Below are 14925 nucleotides of genomic sequence, written 5' to 3'. Positions count from 1 at the left end.
TAACTTAGTTCCTTCTAATGGTCCCTGCTAACATGTTACCTCGCCTACTCTAATTAAAGTCTAGCCCCTCTTCCTGTTACCACAATTTTCTCCATGACTCCATCAGCACCTGACATTCTCGTGGTGTGTGGCCTGTCCCTCCCACGGGGATGTAAGCTTCTCCAGGGTAACACTCCGTGTTTTTTTTTCTCCTCTCTCTCTCTAGTACATAAGACAGTACCCAGCAGTTAAGTTCTCAATAATGTGCTTAATGAATTAAATAATGTAGGCAGTAAAATAAGAAGCCAAAATTAAGGTTGTAGGAGTGAGATCAAGGAGAAGGGAACGGATAGAAGTCAGGAGGTTTGAATCCATGGGATTTTACTTGTAGATTTGTGATTTGTATAAATGACTCAGCAGGTAAAAAGGATGCAAGCAAAAAGGAAGTTCAAATCCTTTTCCATTGACCACAGTCTGGATTATGTTCTAAAGTTCCTATTTGTTTAAAACTAATTCCGAACAAAAGGGTGTGCGAATCTGCTTCCTAGCTGTCCCTAGCCTTCCCGAGCTGGCCCCATGACAGGGACATACCCTCCACTGTTGCACACCAGCTCTCGCTGCAGAGAGCCACTGCTCTAACACACAGGCTTGTATTCCATGCATTTCTGAGATGGAGAAATGTGTACCGGACACATCTAAAAGGTATAAAAGAATTATGTTTTAGGATGCATACGAGGATAAGAAAAAGCTCAACTATTTGAAGTCATTCTGTCGTTAACATAATGCTCCAAACATAGCATGCTGTAAAAAGTGAATGCCTCAGAAAAATGTGTCTTTGAGGCAAGAAAGCGACAATTTAACAATGTGCAAGACGGTTCCTGAAATTCCAAGACTAGGAAACATGTTGTGCGAGCTTCTAACAGAAGAAATAAAACACATCCTCCTGGGGCGTATTGAATTAAAATCACAATGCACTAGTAAATGATGAAAAGAGAATGAACAGAAAAATACTGTCCACAGGGATTATGACCTTCATGTTCCATAACAAATTACATCAAGGCTTGAAAATCAGGTTTCTATTCTGATAGTGCCACTCTGCTTCTCGGAGAAGCCTTTCTAATTAACCTTTTATGTGACAGAATACTTTTTGCATAACGCTTTCATATTTATTGGTCCATAACTGAGATGGATAAATCATTTTCAAATGTGGAATACGTGTAGAATCTTGACTTCTTGCAGCGAGTTGCAGCTGTACATGGTTCTCAAGTGTACAAAATTTAGAGCTGTGCTGAAATAACAAGTTTGTTTTTCTATGTTTAAAGCAGAAGAGATTTCAATAGGCAGCCTTTATTAACTACTATACAAGTCATTCTCTTTTTGTTATTGGGAGACAACAAAATAAGATAGATTTTCTTTCCTTTTTTTTTTTTAAAGAGTAGGTTCTTCAAATTAAAAGCATAATCATATAGTAAAAGCATGTCACAGAACACAAAATTATGCAAACAAAAAAATAATTAAGATGATTTTCAAGTTCCCAAGTGGATTCATTTACTGACTAGGCACGTTGGTGGTTGACTATTCTTAAGCAGTCCATAAATAGAAGGAAAGATCCTGAAAGAGAGGAAAATGAAATATATTTGTATATATCAAGAAATTAATAATAATTATATGCTCTGTTGGGAATGGCAGGGTTTAGAGGAAGCAGGCAAGTAGAAACTTAATAGAAATAAGGTTGTTTATGGAAAACAATGCAAAACAGAATTCTTAAAATTAAGGACATAAAATATTTGTGTTCGGTAAAGACAGACAAATGATTAATTAATGATTCCACTACTATCCATTATGATATTTATGGAGCGATTTCAGAATAGCAATGCCTTGCTTTACATAAAACCTCAGATATTAACCTATGAGTTCCTAGGGGTCTACCCTGGCAGAGTCCTTGCATTCTTGTCACCCGAGAAGAGACTGAATTTTCAGACATATTTATATATTTTTTTTATTACCTAACCCGAAATAACCTATTTTGATGTGTTATACAAAACTAAAAACTGGCTGGTGATCAGGAAAAAAAAAAAACAAAACAAAAAACAGAACAATCACAGTGGAGAAATGGCCATCGTGGTGATGTTGACTTCCCACACTCTGGTCACACAAGTCCAAGGCCCTAGGTAACTATTCAATACCAAAAAGGGTGCTCAAAACAACTCAGTACATTGCTGACGGCTCTGTAGGACCCAGCCCCTTCCTATCTCTCCAGAAGCATCCCTGTCATTTCTCTCCCAGCATGTTATATCTAGCAACTGCTTATATGTCCCCAAAACAGGTGACGTCATATCATGTCTGGTCAACACCCCCGTCTTCTACCTGTAGTAGCTTATCATGTCTTAACATTTTCTCCTCCCTTCCTGGCTTGTAAGATTTCGACTTTTGAAACTCCATTCAGGTTTTATTTCCTCCTTTGTCCTTGGATCAAGTTCATCGCTTTCTCCTCTGTACCATCTCTGCCCTTCTCTAGCCTTTTATTACTACAGAGTGCCAGGGACACAGTGGGCGTCTCAGTGTCACCTGCATAAAGCATCATACTGCTAGGATGAATCAGACGCAAACTGTTATTTAAAGGTGAATACTTTAAAAAGCTAAACATCTAATACAGTCTTAATTAACCAATAAATATTTCTTGAATGGCTTGTGCTGAATGCTTTGAGGTTTATTAAATGTGACAGACACACTTGTGACCCTCAAGAAGCATACTAGGGATGAAGGACATTTACACAGCATCAACCCGTCAACCAGAGGGTCAGAATGAGACATCTGCCAATCCAGTCCTCTCAGCCAGGGTTCCCATGGGGAGAGAAGAGAAGGCTCTTTTGGCTGAGAGAGAGAGAAGAGATCTTGAAGAAATGGCAGAATCTGGATAACCAGAGAAGAGGAGAAGGTGGGCAATGAGCCTGTGCAGGGCAGAGCTAGAGGAGATCCTGTCTGCTTCCTTAGAGAGCCTCTAGGCCTCTCCTGCTACCCTGGTGTGGCCATGGTACTTCCCACAAAGTCTGCCCTACCACAGGCCAGCCTTAACAATGCACTTGCTGATGTAAATAAGCTCCAGGAGTGCGAGGAGACCAGCACGAGTCTGAGGAAGGGTGGCAGGACTTTCAGCTCTCCCCGTAAGACACAGACGAGCGTCCAGGAGGTGTCCATACTGGACCCAGCACACACTCCTCTCCTCGCTAAATCACACAGGTATCCAGCCTGCCACATGCCAGACGTCGTATTGTGTATAGAAGACCATTTTAAATCACAGGAGCTACAAGATTAGCTCCTGTGACCACAGCAGAAGATTCTGAGCAGATGAACTTCTGCTGTGGTCACAGGAGCTAATCTTGTAGACCATAAGGAATACATATAGCATTTAGTTAGGTTTCTTTTAGAAAAGCAGATTAAGATGCACCATGACCTCTATGGGAAACATCCATAAAATCCCAGTAAGTCTATTTAAAAAATTCATTCCACAGATATTTATAAACATGGTTTCTTGCACTGCCTTTAATGAGAGCAAAATATTAGAAACTAACTACATGTCTGTCAGTAGTTGTTTGGATTATAGCTCTTTCAAATAATATTATTCAGCCAATAAAAAGAAAAAGGTAGCTTTCTAGTATAAAATAATAGAAAATCAGCTCTAAGACATACTTCAAAGTAAAACGAGGGAAGCAAATGGCATAATGTTTTTTTATGTAAAAACCAGTAATAATTTTTAAAAAAGTGCTTTACCTATCCACAGACTATCTCTGGAAAGATACATGAAAACCACTACAAACAGCTGCCTGTGGATATGTGGGGGTAAGGGTGGGAATGAAGACCACTGTGTGTATATTTTATATTTTGTACCAAGCACACGTATTACCGACTAAATAAAGGACTTATTTTGGTTTTCCAACTTCACATTTATCATTGAAAAAATCTAATAGTTATGGAAACATCACACTTCCACTAAGAAAACAAATTAATACAAATGTTCCTAATTTTAGGATGGGGTTATGTCCTGATAAACCCACTGTAAGTTAAAAACATTAAGCTGAAAATGTACATAATACACTTAACCTACCAAACATCATAGCTTAGCTGAGCCTACCTTAAATGTACTCAAAACACTTACATTCGCATACAGTTAGGCTGAATCATCTAACAAGGCCTGTTTTATAATAAAGTGTTGATATCTCAAGTAATTTTTGAATGTTGTACTCAAAGTGAAAAACCAAAGGCTCACTGATGACTGCAAGAGTATCATACTGCCATGGCTAGTGAGAGAAAAGATACATATATTCAAAATTTGAAGAAGAGTTTCTACTGAACACGTATTACATTTCCGCCATTGTAAAGGGAAACGTCTTAAACTATCGTAGTCAGGGACTGTCTGTACTGAAGTGTGCTCACTGTTAAGTGTTTCAAGAACTACAGGTTCATTTGTTCACTCATTCATTCCTCACTGAGCACCTGGTCTGTTCCCACTACGTCTGCTTGCCAGGCAGTTGGCTAGGATTTGGGAGTACAAGTCAAATAAGACACAGTTCTTCTATCTTCAAGGAACTTAAAGTCCTTCAGTCAGGGAGAAAAACTCATCAACAAACAGAACAGAAATCTAGCCTGAGGATAACATCACCACCCATGCACACTTCACAGTGGTACCTGTTTGTTTATTCCATCTCCTTGTTTTGACTGTCTGTTAGGTACTGGGACCTGTGTTAGGTAGCAGACATATAAATCCCGCCAGCAGCGGTTCAAATGAGATAAACACACAAGACAGAACTTAATAACCTGCTAAGTTCTCCTTGAATGAAAGGACGACTAACTTAATCTAATAAGGCCAAACAAGACCTAGTACATTGTCCCGTACTATCAGCCACCCGGCTACCACATTCACTTTATTCACTCATACATTCAATGACTTGTTCAATTACCACTTATTAGGCATAAGACATGGTAATTGCACTAAAGATGTTTACAATCTGGTCAGGGGAAAGGAGAGCAAACAAATAGACAATCTCAGGATACTGTACTGCAGAATTCATAGAGTAAGACGAGGGTCCACAGTAGAGACTCTACACCCAGACTGGATGTGAAGATGGTGGGCTAGGGAGGGTCTCCTGAGTGAGGGGATGCTTCGAGTTTCACTTGGAAGTGCTGACAGGCCAGCAACAACTAGCTAGACCAAGAGCTGAGTGAGAGTTGTGCTCACTCAGCTGTGTTCATTTATTTGAGTAGGGTAAGGAACTGTGATTTCAGGCAAAGAATGGCACTGCTAGAAAAGCTCTAGACGGTTTTCAATCTATCAGGGCTGGACTACAGCGGGGTGGGGTCAGAGCATGCTGTGCTCCAGGCGGCTGACGAGGCCAGCGGCAGAATCACGCAGGGCTTGATGTTCAGAGCCAAGGAGGTTGAGCTTTATCTTGAAAGTCACTGAAGGACTCATCATATTAAGATCTGAAAAATGACTTCAGCAATGGGAGCTAAGAGCTGAAATACATAACTGAGATTCCTGAAACAGGAATGTCAGAATCAGCTTCAACTGGACAGAATTTTCCATTGATACAGAAGGGTGAAATTCAGATTGAAAATGATCTGTAGCCTTTCCCAATCAGAAATCAAAACAGAATCAGGCATAAAATAGATTGTTATTTTAAAATAAGGATTTTTTTCCTTTCTATGCCTATAAAACACTGAATATCAATATAAATAGTAGACATTATTTGCACAGAAAACAATATACTTTATTCCTTAGATGTCACATATATTCTATAAAATGTTTTATATTTTCATTTAACTTTTGACTCTACAATTTTATTTTTTCTTCAAATCGTTAGTTTTAAATTCTGGAACCTGTCTCTGTGAACAGTGACCAGAGTCTTTAACTCTGAGTTAAACAAGGGAGCCTGACTATCTAAACTGTGGTACTGTTAACATGATTGTGTGGGTTTTTTGGGGTCTTGGTTAACCGTCCCTAACACTGCCTGTTAGGAATCATCTTGATCACACTGACAATGCCATTCACTTACTAAATAAACCCTTACACAGTCAAATAACTATGTAAAGAGACGGGGGACTAGAGGATAAAAACGTTAGAGCGCCTGTTTTTTAAGGTACTGGTTGTCTGGTTATAAAATCACTAACCAGTGAAAACAGAGGTTTGTAGAGTTCTTTTTGGAACAGGCTAAACGAGGAACTATATCTGCCCAAGGGAATGGAGTAGGTCAAGCTTAAAGGCAGAGGATACCATACGTGAAAATGGCTGCACTGAATTTGAGCTTCTTAGCAGAACCTACGAGACCCTTCATTACATGCCCCTTATCCTACGCAGCCAGCACCGTCCCTTTCCTTCTCTAATTATCTAATATAACTGAAGTTTCCTAAATGATGTTTTCTTATAATTGCAAAAATTTACATATAGAAACCAATGAGTGAACATCTTTATTTGTGCCAGGCATGCTTCTAATCTTCACAGCAATACTAAGGTAGGCATCATGACTGTCCCTTTTACTAGTGGGGAACCTGCAGTTTAGACTCTTGTTACAAGAGGTTAAGCCACGGACTCAAGGTCACAAAGCGGGTGAAGGGCAGAGCGGAAATATGGATGCTCCGAGAGTACCTGTCCTGTGTGGCTATCTTCTCCTGGTCTTAGTATCTCCACGGGCCTCTTCTGCTACCTCTGACCACCCTGCCTGGGTTACACATCCCCCTTCCACGTGCCTAGAAAGCACATGTATCTCTGTCCGAGCTCTACAGACTTCGTCTTTGCCCATTTCCCCAGCAGACTGTGGCACTTGCAAGGACAGCAATGATGTCTTTAATCATTGTCTTCCTACTGTCTGCAGCACAGCTGGTGTTCAGGAAATATATCTGAGTAAATACTGATACAGATTTGACTTGGAATACCTGAGTACAAGAAGATTCAGAACCTAAACAAGCCAAAGACTCTCTCCACGAAGGAATCTGGGGCAAGGTGGGGTAGAGAAAGAGAAGAGGGCAGTTATTCACAATGCTCAGCTTTGTGTGAGATACTCTCTGTGACACAAAGTAACAACAATTAAAGGCTCCTGCTCTTAAAGAGCCTTTAATCCAATGGAGACGCCACTGTAATATTGAGAATGACAGTATAACAAAATGGTTAACATCAAAGACTCTGGATTAAAGTCAATGGGTTCAAATCTGGGCTTTACCAATTATAAGGTACATGAGCAACACGAGTGTGAAATTCACCTCCTGAAGCTTAAATTTCTTCCTTTTTTAAAATGTAGATGATACCTTCTTATGGCTGTGAGGATTCAATAAAATAATTTACAGAAAATTATAAGCACATGCTTAGCTGTTACGGCAACTTACAAACAATATAAGTCACAGGATACCAATACTAAAATGAAGAAATAGAAACCAAGCATGCTCTTTAGAGATGGTGGAGGAATCACAGCCTGATTTAACTGGTGAGGAGGAAGAGAGGGCATGGGGCCGAGTTCTGAAGGACAGGTATGTTTTCCTCACGTGAGGATATAGGCGACAGCAAGTTGTTTGTTATGGGCCTGTCACCTCCATTTGGTTTTGCAATACTTGAATACAGGGTTCCATGTGTTATCAACCTTTGTATGACCAGTGCCTCTGTTGTGTCCAGTATGGAGCTCGTGTTCCATGGATGCCGTCACATGAGAAGATAAATGAATTCCAAGGGGAGAAAACAAAAGTTAGGAGGAAGCGATTTGGGAACAATGCAATGTGCCCTTAGAGACAGGAAAAGACGGGCTTATTATCTACAGCAGGGCTTCCTATGGAAATAGAAAATAATAAGGTTTGCTGGAGTACCAGCCAGATAAGAGAATATCTTGAAGGACAAGTAGGAAAGTTCCTGTCCAATAGTGTTCTGGACCTTTCTGGATCACAATCCCTTTTTACGGTCTGATAAAGCTATGAGTGCTTTGAAAAAATGAGAATAAACATAAAACTGTATGGCATTTCCTATAACTCTGAAGAGCACCTGAGGATGGACCCTCTACCTATCCATAATTCTTAACTTATTATTCTGTAAGCCAACTCCTTAAAAAACCATTTAATAAAGAAAAACAATCGTGAAAAATTTCAATAACATCACACACTACAGAGATGTGGTGAACGTCACATTCCCTTTCCGTAAAAGAGAAAAACAAACAACAAAAATTCAAACAGACAAACAAAAAGAAAATACAATAAACTTACTTTGTCTACAAAAATGATGAGAATTATCTTCTTTCTAAAGGTAATTTAATTATTTCAGGCTAATTTTGGCTATTAAGAAAAAAACAAGCTCATATATTTTTCATATATATTAAATATGTGAATACAACTTTGACAATTAAACTTTACATGACTGGATCACTTTCCGGTTGCAAAACACTCTGACAATATTATCTTAATTTTTCTAACAAATGCATGAGATAAGCATCATTTTCACCGAACTGAGGAGAAAGTGAGGCTTGCCCAAAATCACACAGTTAAGTGGCAGAGCTCAAATACAAATACTGAAAAAATAATACTCTTTGGAAGATTAGAGCCTATGTAGTATTTTTTTATGCTTTAGAAAAAAAACAAGAAAATGTGAAAAGAGAGATGAAAATAATAATATCTTTCCTTTATAGGTCCCAGATTTTTATATTTTAAGAAGTAATTTTTATAAAGTACATTTTATAATACTTATAATTTGTTTCATAAAATTCAGAAGCACAGAAAATCATGCTTCCATAGGACTAAAATAAATACTGTCAAAAATTTCCAGCCTATCTGTGTAATTTTTTTGCTCATACACATAGAAAACTAAAATTGGGATCATATTATGTATTAAGTTTGGCAAACTGCTCTCTTTCCTGAATAATCTGGAAAATGTTTTTCACAATATTGAAAGTAATCTGAATATTTAAATATCAGGGTGAACTGAGCCTCCAATCTCTGCCGCTTATAATGAAGCTTCCTGGGTCGGACTTGATTCAGGAAGCTTCTTTTCTGACTTTTGTAGTTAATTTGACATAATCACTAGTAATAGGAAATCAGCAGGGGAAATTTTCCATGTGACTTTAAATAAGCATGAAATTGTCTTCATCTTCCATAGCAGGTCAGAATCACTGGAACCAAAAGGCAAACTTACCTTTGTTTCCTTCAGGTGTGCAACCAGTTCCTTCGACATTCCAAGATGACTGTCATTTCCTAACAAAAGAAAAGAACTTTTTACTCAAAATAAAGAGAAAAACATCCCCCAAGAAATAAAAATTCAATATTTTACATAATCTACAATTAAAAAAGCTTAATGATTAAAGAATAACTTTATTAAATATTTGTCAGTTTTAAGAAGTGCCCTGAATTACTAACCAAATAATGTATTACAAATAACTAGTTATGAGGTTTTACAGTTGTTTAATAGGGAATAATTGGCCCCAATTAAACTGACTAACTAAGGCTTTTTAGATTACTAAAACAAATTAAACTTTTTAAAATGAGAATTTAGGTGATCTTAAAACTTTTCTAAAATGGATAATGAAACTTGCTAAGTTGTAATCGCTCTGGTTTTATTAGTTATATTAAGATAAATTAAGTGAGATTAAAATCTTATTTGATTTATTTACCTTTGAAAATGAAGACCGTTTAAGGGTTACACATCCTCAGCCTTGGCGAGTGCGACCTCAATTAGTCAAGCCAGAAAGTCTTTAAAAGCTTTGTGCTTAGTGCTTCCAGCATGGAGCGAGGTGTTCATTAAGGTACCAAAATTCTCATAAAAAATCCAAAGTTGCACTAGTGAAAAAACGCTCAACAAGATGAAAACTGATCACATCTTTTTCAGAAAATCCAGTAGTTATTTTAAAACCAGTTTTTAAACAAGATTTGGTTTTGCGTAGTTTAACGTGCCACTCAAGCAGCTCGATACCATTTGGACTCTTTAAACAGCATTTAAACCTACGGTGAGTATATAATGGTACATTTAATTTTATACCATTTTTAAAATAAGTTGTACAATGTTTAGTGTGACCCTTTTATGACAAGCATTGTTAAATGAATTCTTTCCCTGTTTACAACTATTTATGAAGGCCTTTTTAAATAAATAAAAAAAACCCATGAAATTGTTAGCTCACACACACAAAATTTCTTTCAAAAGTTTATTTAGTATCAAGCAAGAGAAGACTTTGCTTAACACTACAGAACATTTCAAGACTTGAGTTACAAAAGAATACCACATTATTTGCACTTGTAATTGGCTTCCCTTTTTACGCATGTTGGCAAGAGAAAAAAAAATTAGCATATGGCTGAAAGATAAAATAACTAAATTCTATGGAAACCTTTAAAATGAAAGGTGAGGCTTATATTAAAGAATAGATTAACATATTTAGTAAACCTATTTTTTGTTTAACACTAGTTAATCAAAGTTATTTTTTTTCCTTTTGATGACCTATTTTTTCATATACAGACTGGAAATAACAAAATTTTACATGTCCTTTTTTTTTTTGTTTCTGCCCAAGTTGATGTTTCAACAAAGTAGTTTTAAGTTCCATCCATTCAGATTTTAAACATTTTGATTTATTTAAAAAGGGATTGTTCATAGAAAAAAATTACTTTGAACAGTATACAGGACTGGTGAAGATTGGCTATTTCACAACATCAGACAGTACAATCAGTATCTGCCATATGGCTGGTCTCTGTAGACGCCCTTTGCTGTCCTCGCTGAAGGTGCCTTGTGTCTTGAGTTAGTCCACTCTTCTTGCCCTAAAATCAGTAAGATGAATCACAATTAGATCGCTGCCACGAATCCCACAGGCTTCATTTCTCAGAATCTAACTTAGCCCTGAACCAAAGGTAGATGTCATATTGAAAATACATATCCCTAGTGTACTGAAAAGAAAAACAAACAAGGAATTTACTTAAAAAAAATTACAAGGAAAAATAATCATCTCACAAAATTTGTCAGCATGGGAAGAAAAATGGTTTTTGTATCTGAAATGGCAACCAACTTTGCAAGGACTGTCCTTTTGGTTACTCATTTAACAACAGCTCACCAGCTCAGGTAGCAAAGAGAACTGCCTTTTGCTAAACATCAGGACATTTATGAGTGGAAAAGAGAATGGGGAAAGGATCACTCAGACTTCTTCCCACAGCAAAAACAAAGAAAGAAGATAAACATTTGTGAAGACAAAGGAGAAGAAACCTGGAGAGCAAACCGGGAAGGGTCAGACTGAGAAAGGGAAACACGAGCTCACTTTTCACAGGTGCTTTCACGAAAAGACTGAAAGCAAGTTGCATTGGGTTGAACTTCACTTCTCAATGACAATTCATGAATGTGAAATAAACTTAATGACATCACATCAGATTTCATTCATCATAATGCTAAATCCGTACTGGACAATGGTATTAATAACAAAGGATATTATATAATCTTTATCTCCTGAAATTAAACAGCTGTTCAGCCTGAAGATAACTTTTAATGAGTTATCTACAAGTCTTTGACATCAAACAGTTAACATCCCTGCTGCAACACACAGCAATTTAAAAGCCATGTGTCCACAGAGACCAATTTAAAAAGCTATGAAGGAAAAATGCTTAAAATGACCTCTTCTTTTGATACAAAACATGCAATCAGCGTCATTCCCTCAAGCTAACTTTCAACAATTTAGGTACCCTGCATTCAGCAAACAACATATTTCTCTTAAGTGTTTGTTAGGAATAACCAAAAAAAAAAAAAAAAAAAAATCCAAGGTGCAGCCAACACAGCTTCGGGCAGGTGATACAAGAAAATGCACTTCAAAAGGTTTAACACGGGAAAATGGTTTTTCAGTTCTGTTAAGAGAAATGTCCTAACATCCATTAACCACAATCCTGATTCACTTGCACAGGGTACCAGGGATTCATCAGAGCTTTGCCACTGATTGAAGCTTCATGTTCTCTGATCTTCTTGCCCTGCGGCAAAAGCTCTTCTTACTACCATTATGTTGCTGCTGCCAATTATTTTATTTAAACCTGTCATCCTTCTGCATAGTGAGACTTTGGACATGAAGTCCCCAGCATCTCTACCAGCTCCACTGAATTAAGAGGGGTTTAGTTGCCGCCACGTGAAGCTTACAGACCCTGTATCTCCCTCCTTGGCTCAGTGCTTTTGTAACCTTTATGAAATGACTCTCAGTGTAATATTTTTCAGAGGGCTTGAGATTAGAAATGAGTTAAAATATAAAGGTGAAGGTGGAAGAACCACCCTTTACTGTCATGAAACAAAGACACTTCAAAAAGACCCAGTTATCAAGTGTCTGCAGTTTGAAAAACTATTCTGTGAGAAAATCAGCACACGGCAATCAACCCAAACATAAAATTTAAGTTCAGAATCTGGATTCACGCAATCTTTGGCAAGTCTTTAGTCCTCTTTAAATACTGAAATAATAAAGGAGTCCCTAAAAATAGCTAGATATGCACAAATGAATTGGCAGGAAGCCGCTGTTTCAGAGTCCAAATGTCCTTATTAATTTCTCTTCCCATTAAGAACTTTGAGGTTCTCTATGACCATCTCTCCTCCCTCTCTTCACACACTCTGGCCAGTCACTCACCGTAGGAATCATAAGTCTCCTCACTGAGTCCATGTCCATAATCATAGTAATCAGCACCACTGCAGTGAACAAAACAAAATACAGGACAGAATGATCTGGCTGTGAGTTTCAACAGTATTCAATGAAGTCTTGTAAAACTTAAAGACAACTAATAAAGGGCAGGACCGAAAATTCAAAGAAATTCCCACTGAGATCACAGAGTTCTAGAGCAGAAGCGTAACTTTAGGATTATCAGAGGCCCCTTGTCTACCTCCCTCATTTTAATACATAATAAATACATTTTGACATTTTAACCACAACAATTGGCCACTCAACACACTGTAAGTGCCTAAAAGTGCATGGGGGAATACTGAGACAGCACCTGACCTGGGAAGACTGGGAGTGTGGGGAGAAGGAGGATGTGCGTGGACAATTCCAGCCCAGCGTGCCAAGAGCTGGGGCCAGGCCTGTGCGAGGCACCGTGGGTGTGGGGAGGAGGTAAACGCCACTCTTACTTTCCAAAAGATGGAATGTTTACAGAAGGCAAAGATTTTATTTCTTCTTAAACCCTCATCTACCAGAGAACTTGGTGCCGCATGAATTGTGGGCACTTACTTTATAATACATTAAGAACAAATGCCCAGACAAAATGTTTTCTTTCATCAGCACTGCTGCATCACCATCAGAAGGCTGCTGGGAAAAGGCGACTCAGCAGCCATGGCCACATGGGACAGAAGAGCAGGGAAATGGATCTCTGCAATCTAGTCACAAGTCTGGTTACACGAGGCCAAGGATCTTTTCAAAGTACAGGCATATCCATGTTCTAATGTACAACATCTTTGAGACAGCACCAGGAAAGAGTCATCACTGACAGCAAGAGGGAAGAGTTATCACTGACATTCTGCAGATGATGCAAAACAGCCTACACATATACAATATATTTGGACTGGGAATAATTTTTTACAGGAACAGACTTGTGAAAAGTCTATATTACTAAGGATAACCATTCTGAGTATTTGAGAAAGAGCCTCCATGTACCCTCTCAGGTTTACCTCTTTCCTACTCAATTTTGTAGGGAAACAACCATCCTGAATATGTTATTTTAGACTGTCATGGAAATAAATATCCACATTCTTCCAATTTCATACAACCAAGAAGTTTCTAATCAAAATGGAAAACGATCCAGCTGAGATGTTTAACACCCTAGGAAGTCACAGTTTGAAAAGCACAAATCCATGCTGTGAATACCTACTGAACACCAGCCACTGACATCCCACGTCATCCCCGGCCTCAGATAGTAAAACTGCTGTACCCATTTGACAGAATAGGATACTGCAGACCAGAATAGCTAAGAAGCCAGCCTAAATTGCATGGAGAATGGTATAGCTGAATCTCTTTGACTACACAGGCCCCACTTGTTGGTCACACTCACATTGGGTTTTCCCCCATGTTTTCTTTCTCAGGAAAATGACACCAGAGACTAATCATCACATTCAATGACTGCAGCACAGCATGGCAATTCCTATGAGAAAAGTGTAAGCGGAGCTATATTCCTTTTTATCTCAAACGCGGGCATGAGTTTTTACATCTGCCGCTACTTCTGCCAGAAGGCCCTTCTCTCCTTTCCTCCAGGCTATTTTCAACTCAAGCCCCTAGCTTAAATACCACTTCCATAGACAACCTTGCAGGTCTCCCTGAGTGAGGTCGGTTTCCCATGGCAGCATGCCCTGGTTCTCACCCTTCTGGCCTGGAGGAGACCCTCACATTACATTTGTTGAGTAGGTATATGGAAAAGGGACACCTCCATCACTCTAGTGTGTCAAATGGCTTCTTGGAGCACGCAGTGCTTGCACAGTGTTCTGAAGGACCAGGAGGGTGAAGGTGAAGACAGGTGGAGAAGGAATGGACAGAGGCAATGGCAGCAAATGTCTTCCAGGCAGAAGAAACAGTATGTGCAAAGCAGAGGCAGAAAACAGGTTGAAAAATCTGGGTGTCTACAAGCAGTTCAATCAAATACAGTAAGTAATGATGAAAATTGCCTGGACCAAAATATTCCTTAGAATAAAATACTTCTTCCATATGTAGAACATAGGCCCCACCTTGTTATCCTGGCTTAATCATATCCTTACAAGTTAATTAAATACAGTGTAACAAAGTGGCTAAGATTTGAGCTCTCTGTATAACATAAATTCTCTGAAATGTGCTGTGTTAAGCTCTGTTGGCTTACCGCAATACAGAATAGCCACTACTATAGCTGACCTAATATACCAAGTACCAATGTGCAATTTTTCCACAGAGGTACATGTAGCTATAGAGTTTTGATAAATGGTCTTGAATTGAGGGCTAGCATTCCTAAAAAAAATTACAATAAAAA

General features: G+C 38.4%; 1 protein-coding gene across 4 annotated transcripts in view; it reads right to left on the bottom strand.

The window, feature by feature from the left end:
* Positions 1-357: 357 nt before the first annotated feature.
* The window catches only part of KHDRBS3 (KH RNA binding domain containing, signal transduction associated 3), a 195451-nt gene continuing 180883 nt past the window's right edge, over positions 358-14925 (bottom strand). For 2 of the 4 annotated variants that reach the window (XR_010345640.1, XR_010345641.1), the window contains exons 8-11: positions 12573-12631; positions 10597-10746; positions 9140-9198; positions 358-1590 (exon numbers count right to left, since the gene is read on the bottom strand). Coding sequence is in view for 2 of the 4 variants with exons in the window: in XM_064384623.1 (XP_064240693.1) it covers positions 10655-10746; positions 12573-12631 (151 nt within the window). In the remaining 2 variants the exon portion in view is untranslated. Of the gene's footprint in view, positions 1591-9139; positions 9199-10125; positions 10747-12572; positions 12632-14925 lie in introns of those variants that run through there. The other 2 variants (XM_064384623.1, XM_064384624.1) reach the window with 2 other exon arrangements.

This window comes from Aotus nancymaae, unplaced genomic scaffold (assembly GCF_030222135.1).
Source record: "Aotus nancymaae isolate 86718 unplaced genomic scaffold, 86718_ANA_hifiasm-v0.15.2.pri h1tg000036l, whole genome shotgun sequence".
NCBI classification, from domain to species: Eukaryota; Metazoa; Chordata; class Mammalia; order Primates; family Aotidae; genus Aotus; species Aotus nancymaae.
Note: the sequence above shows the minus strand (reverse complement) of the source record. Positions and strands in the feature narration are given on the sequence as shown.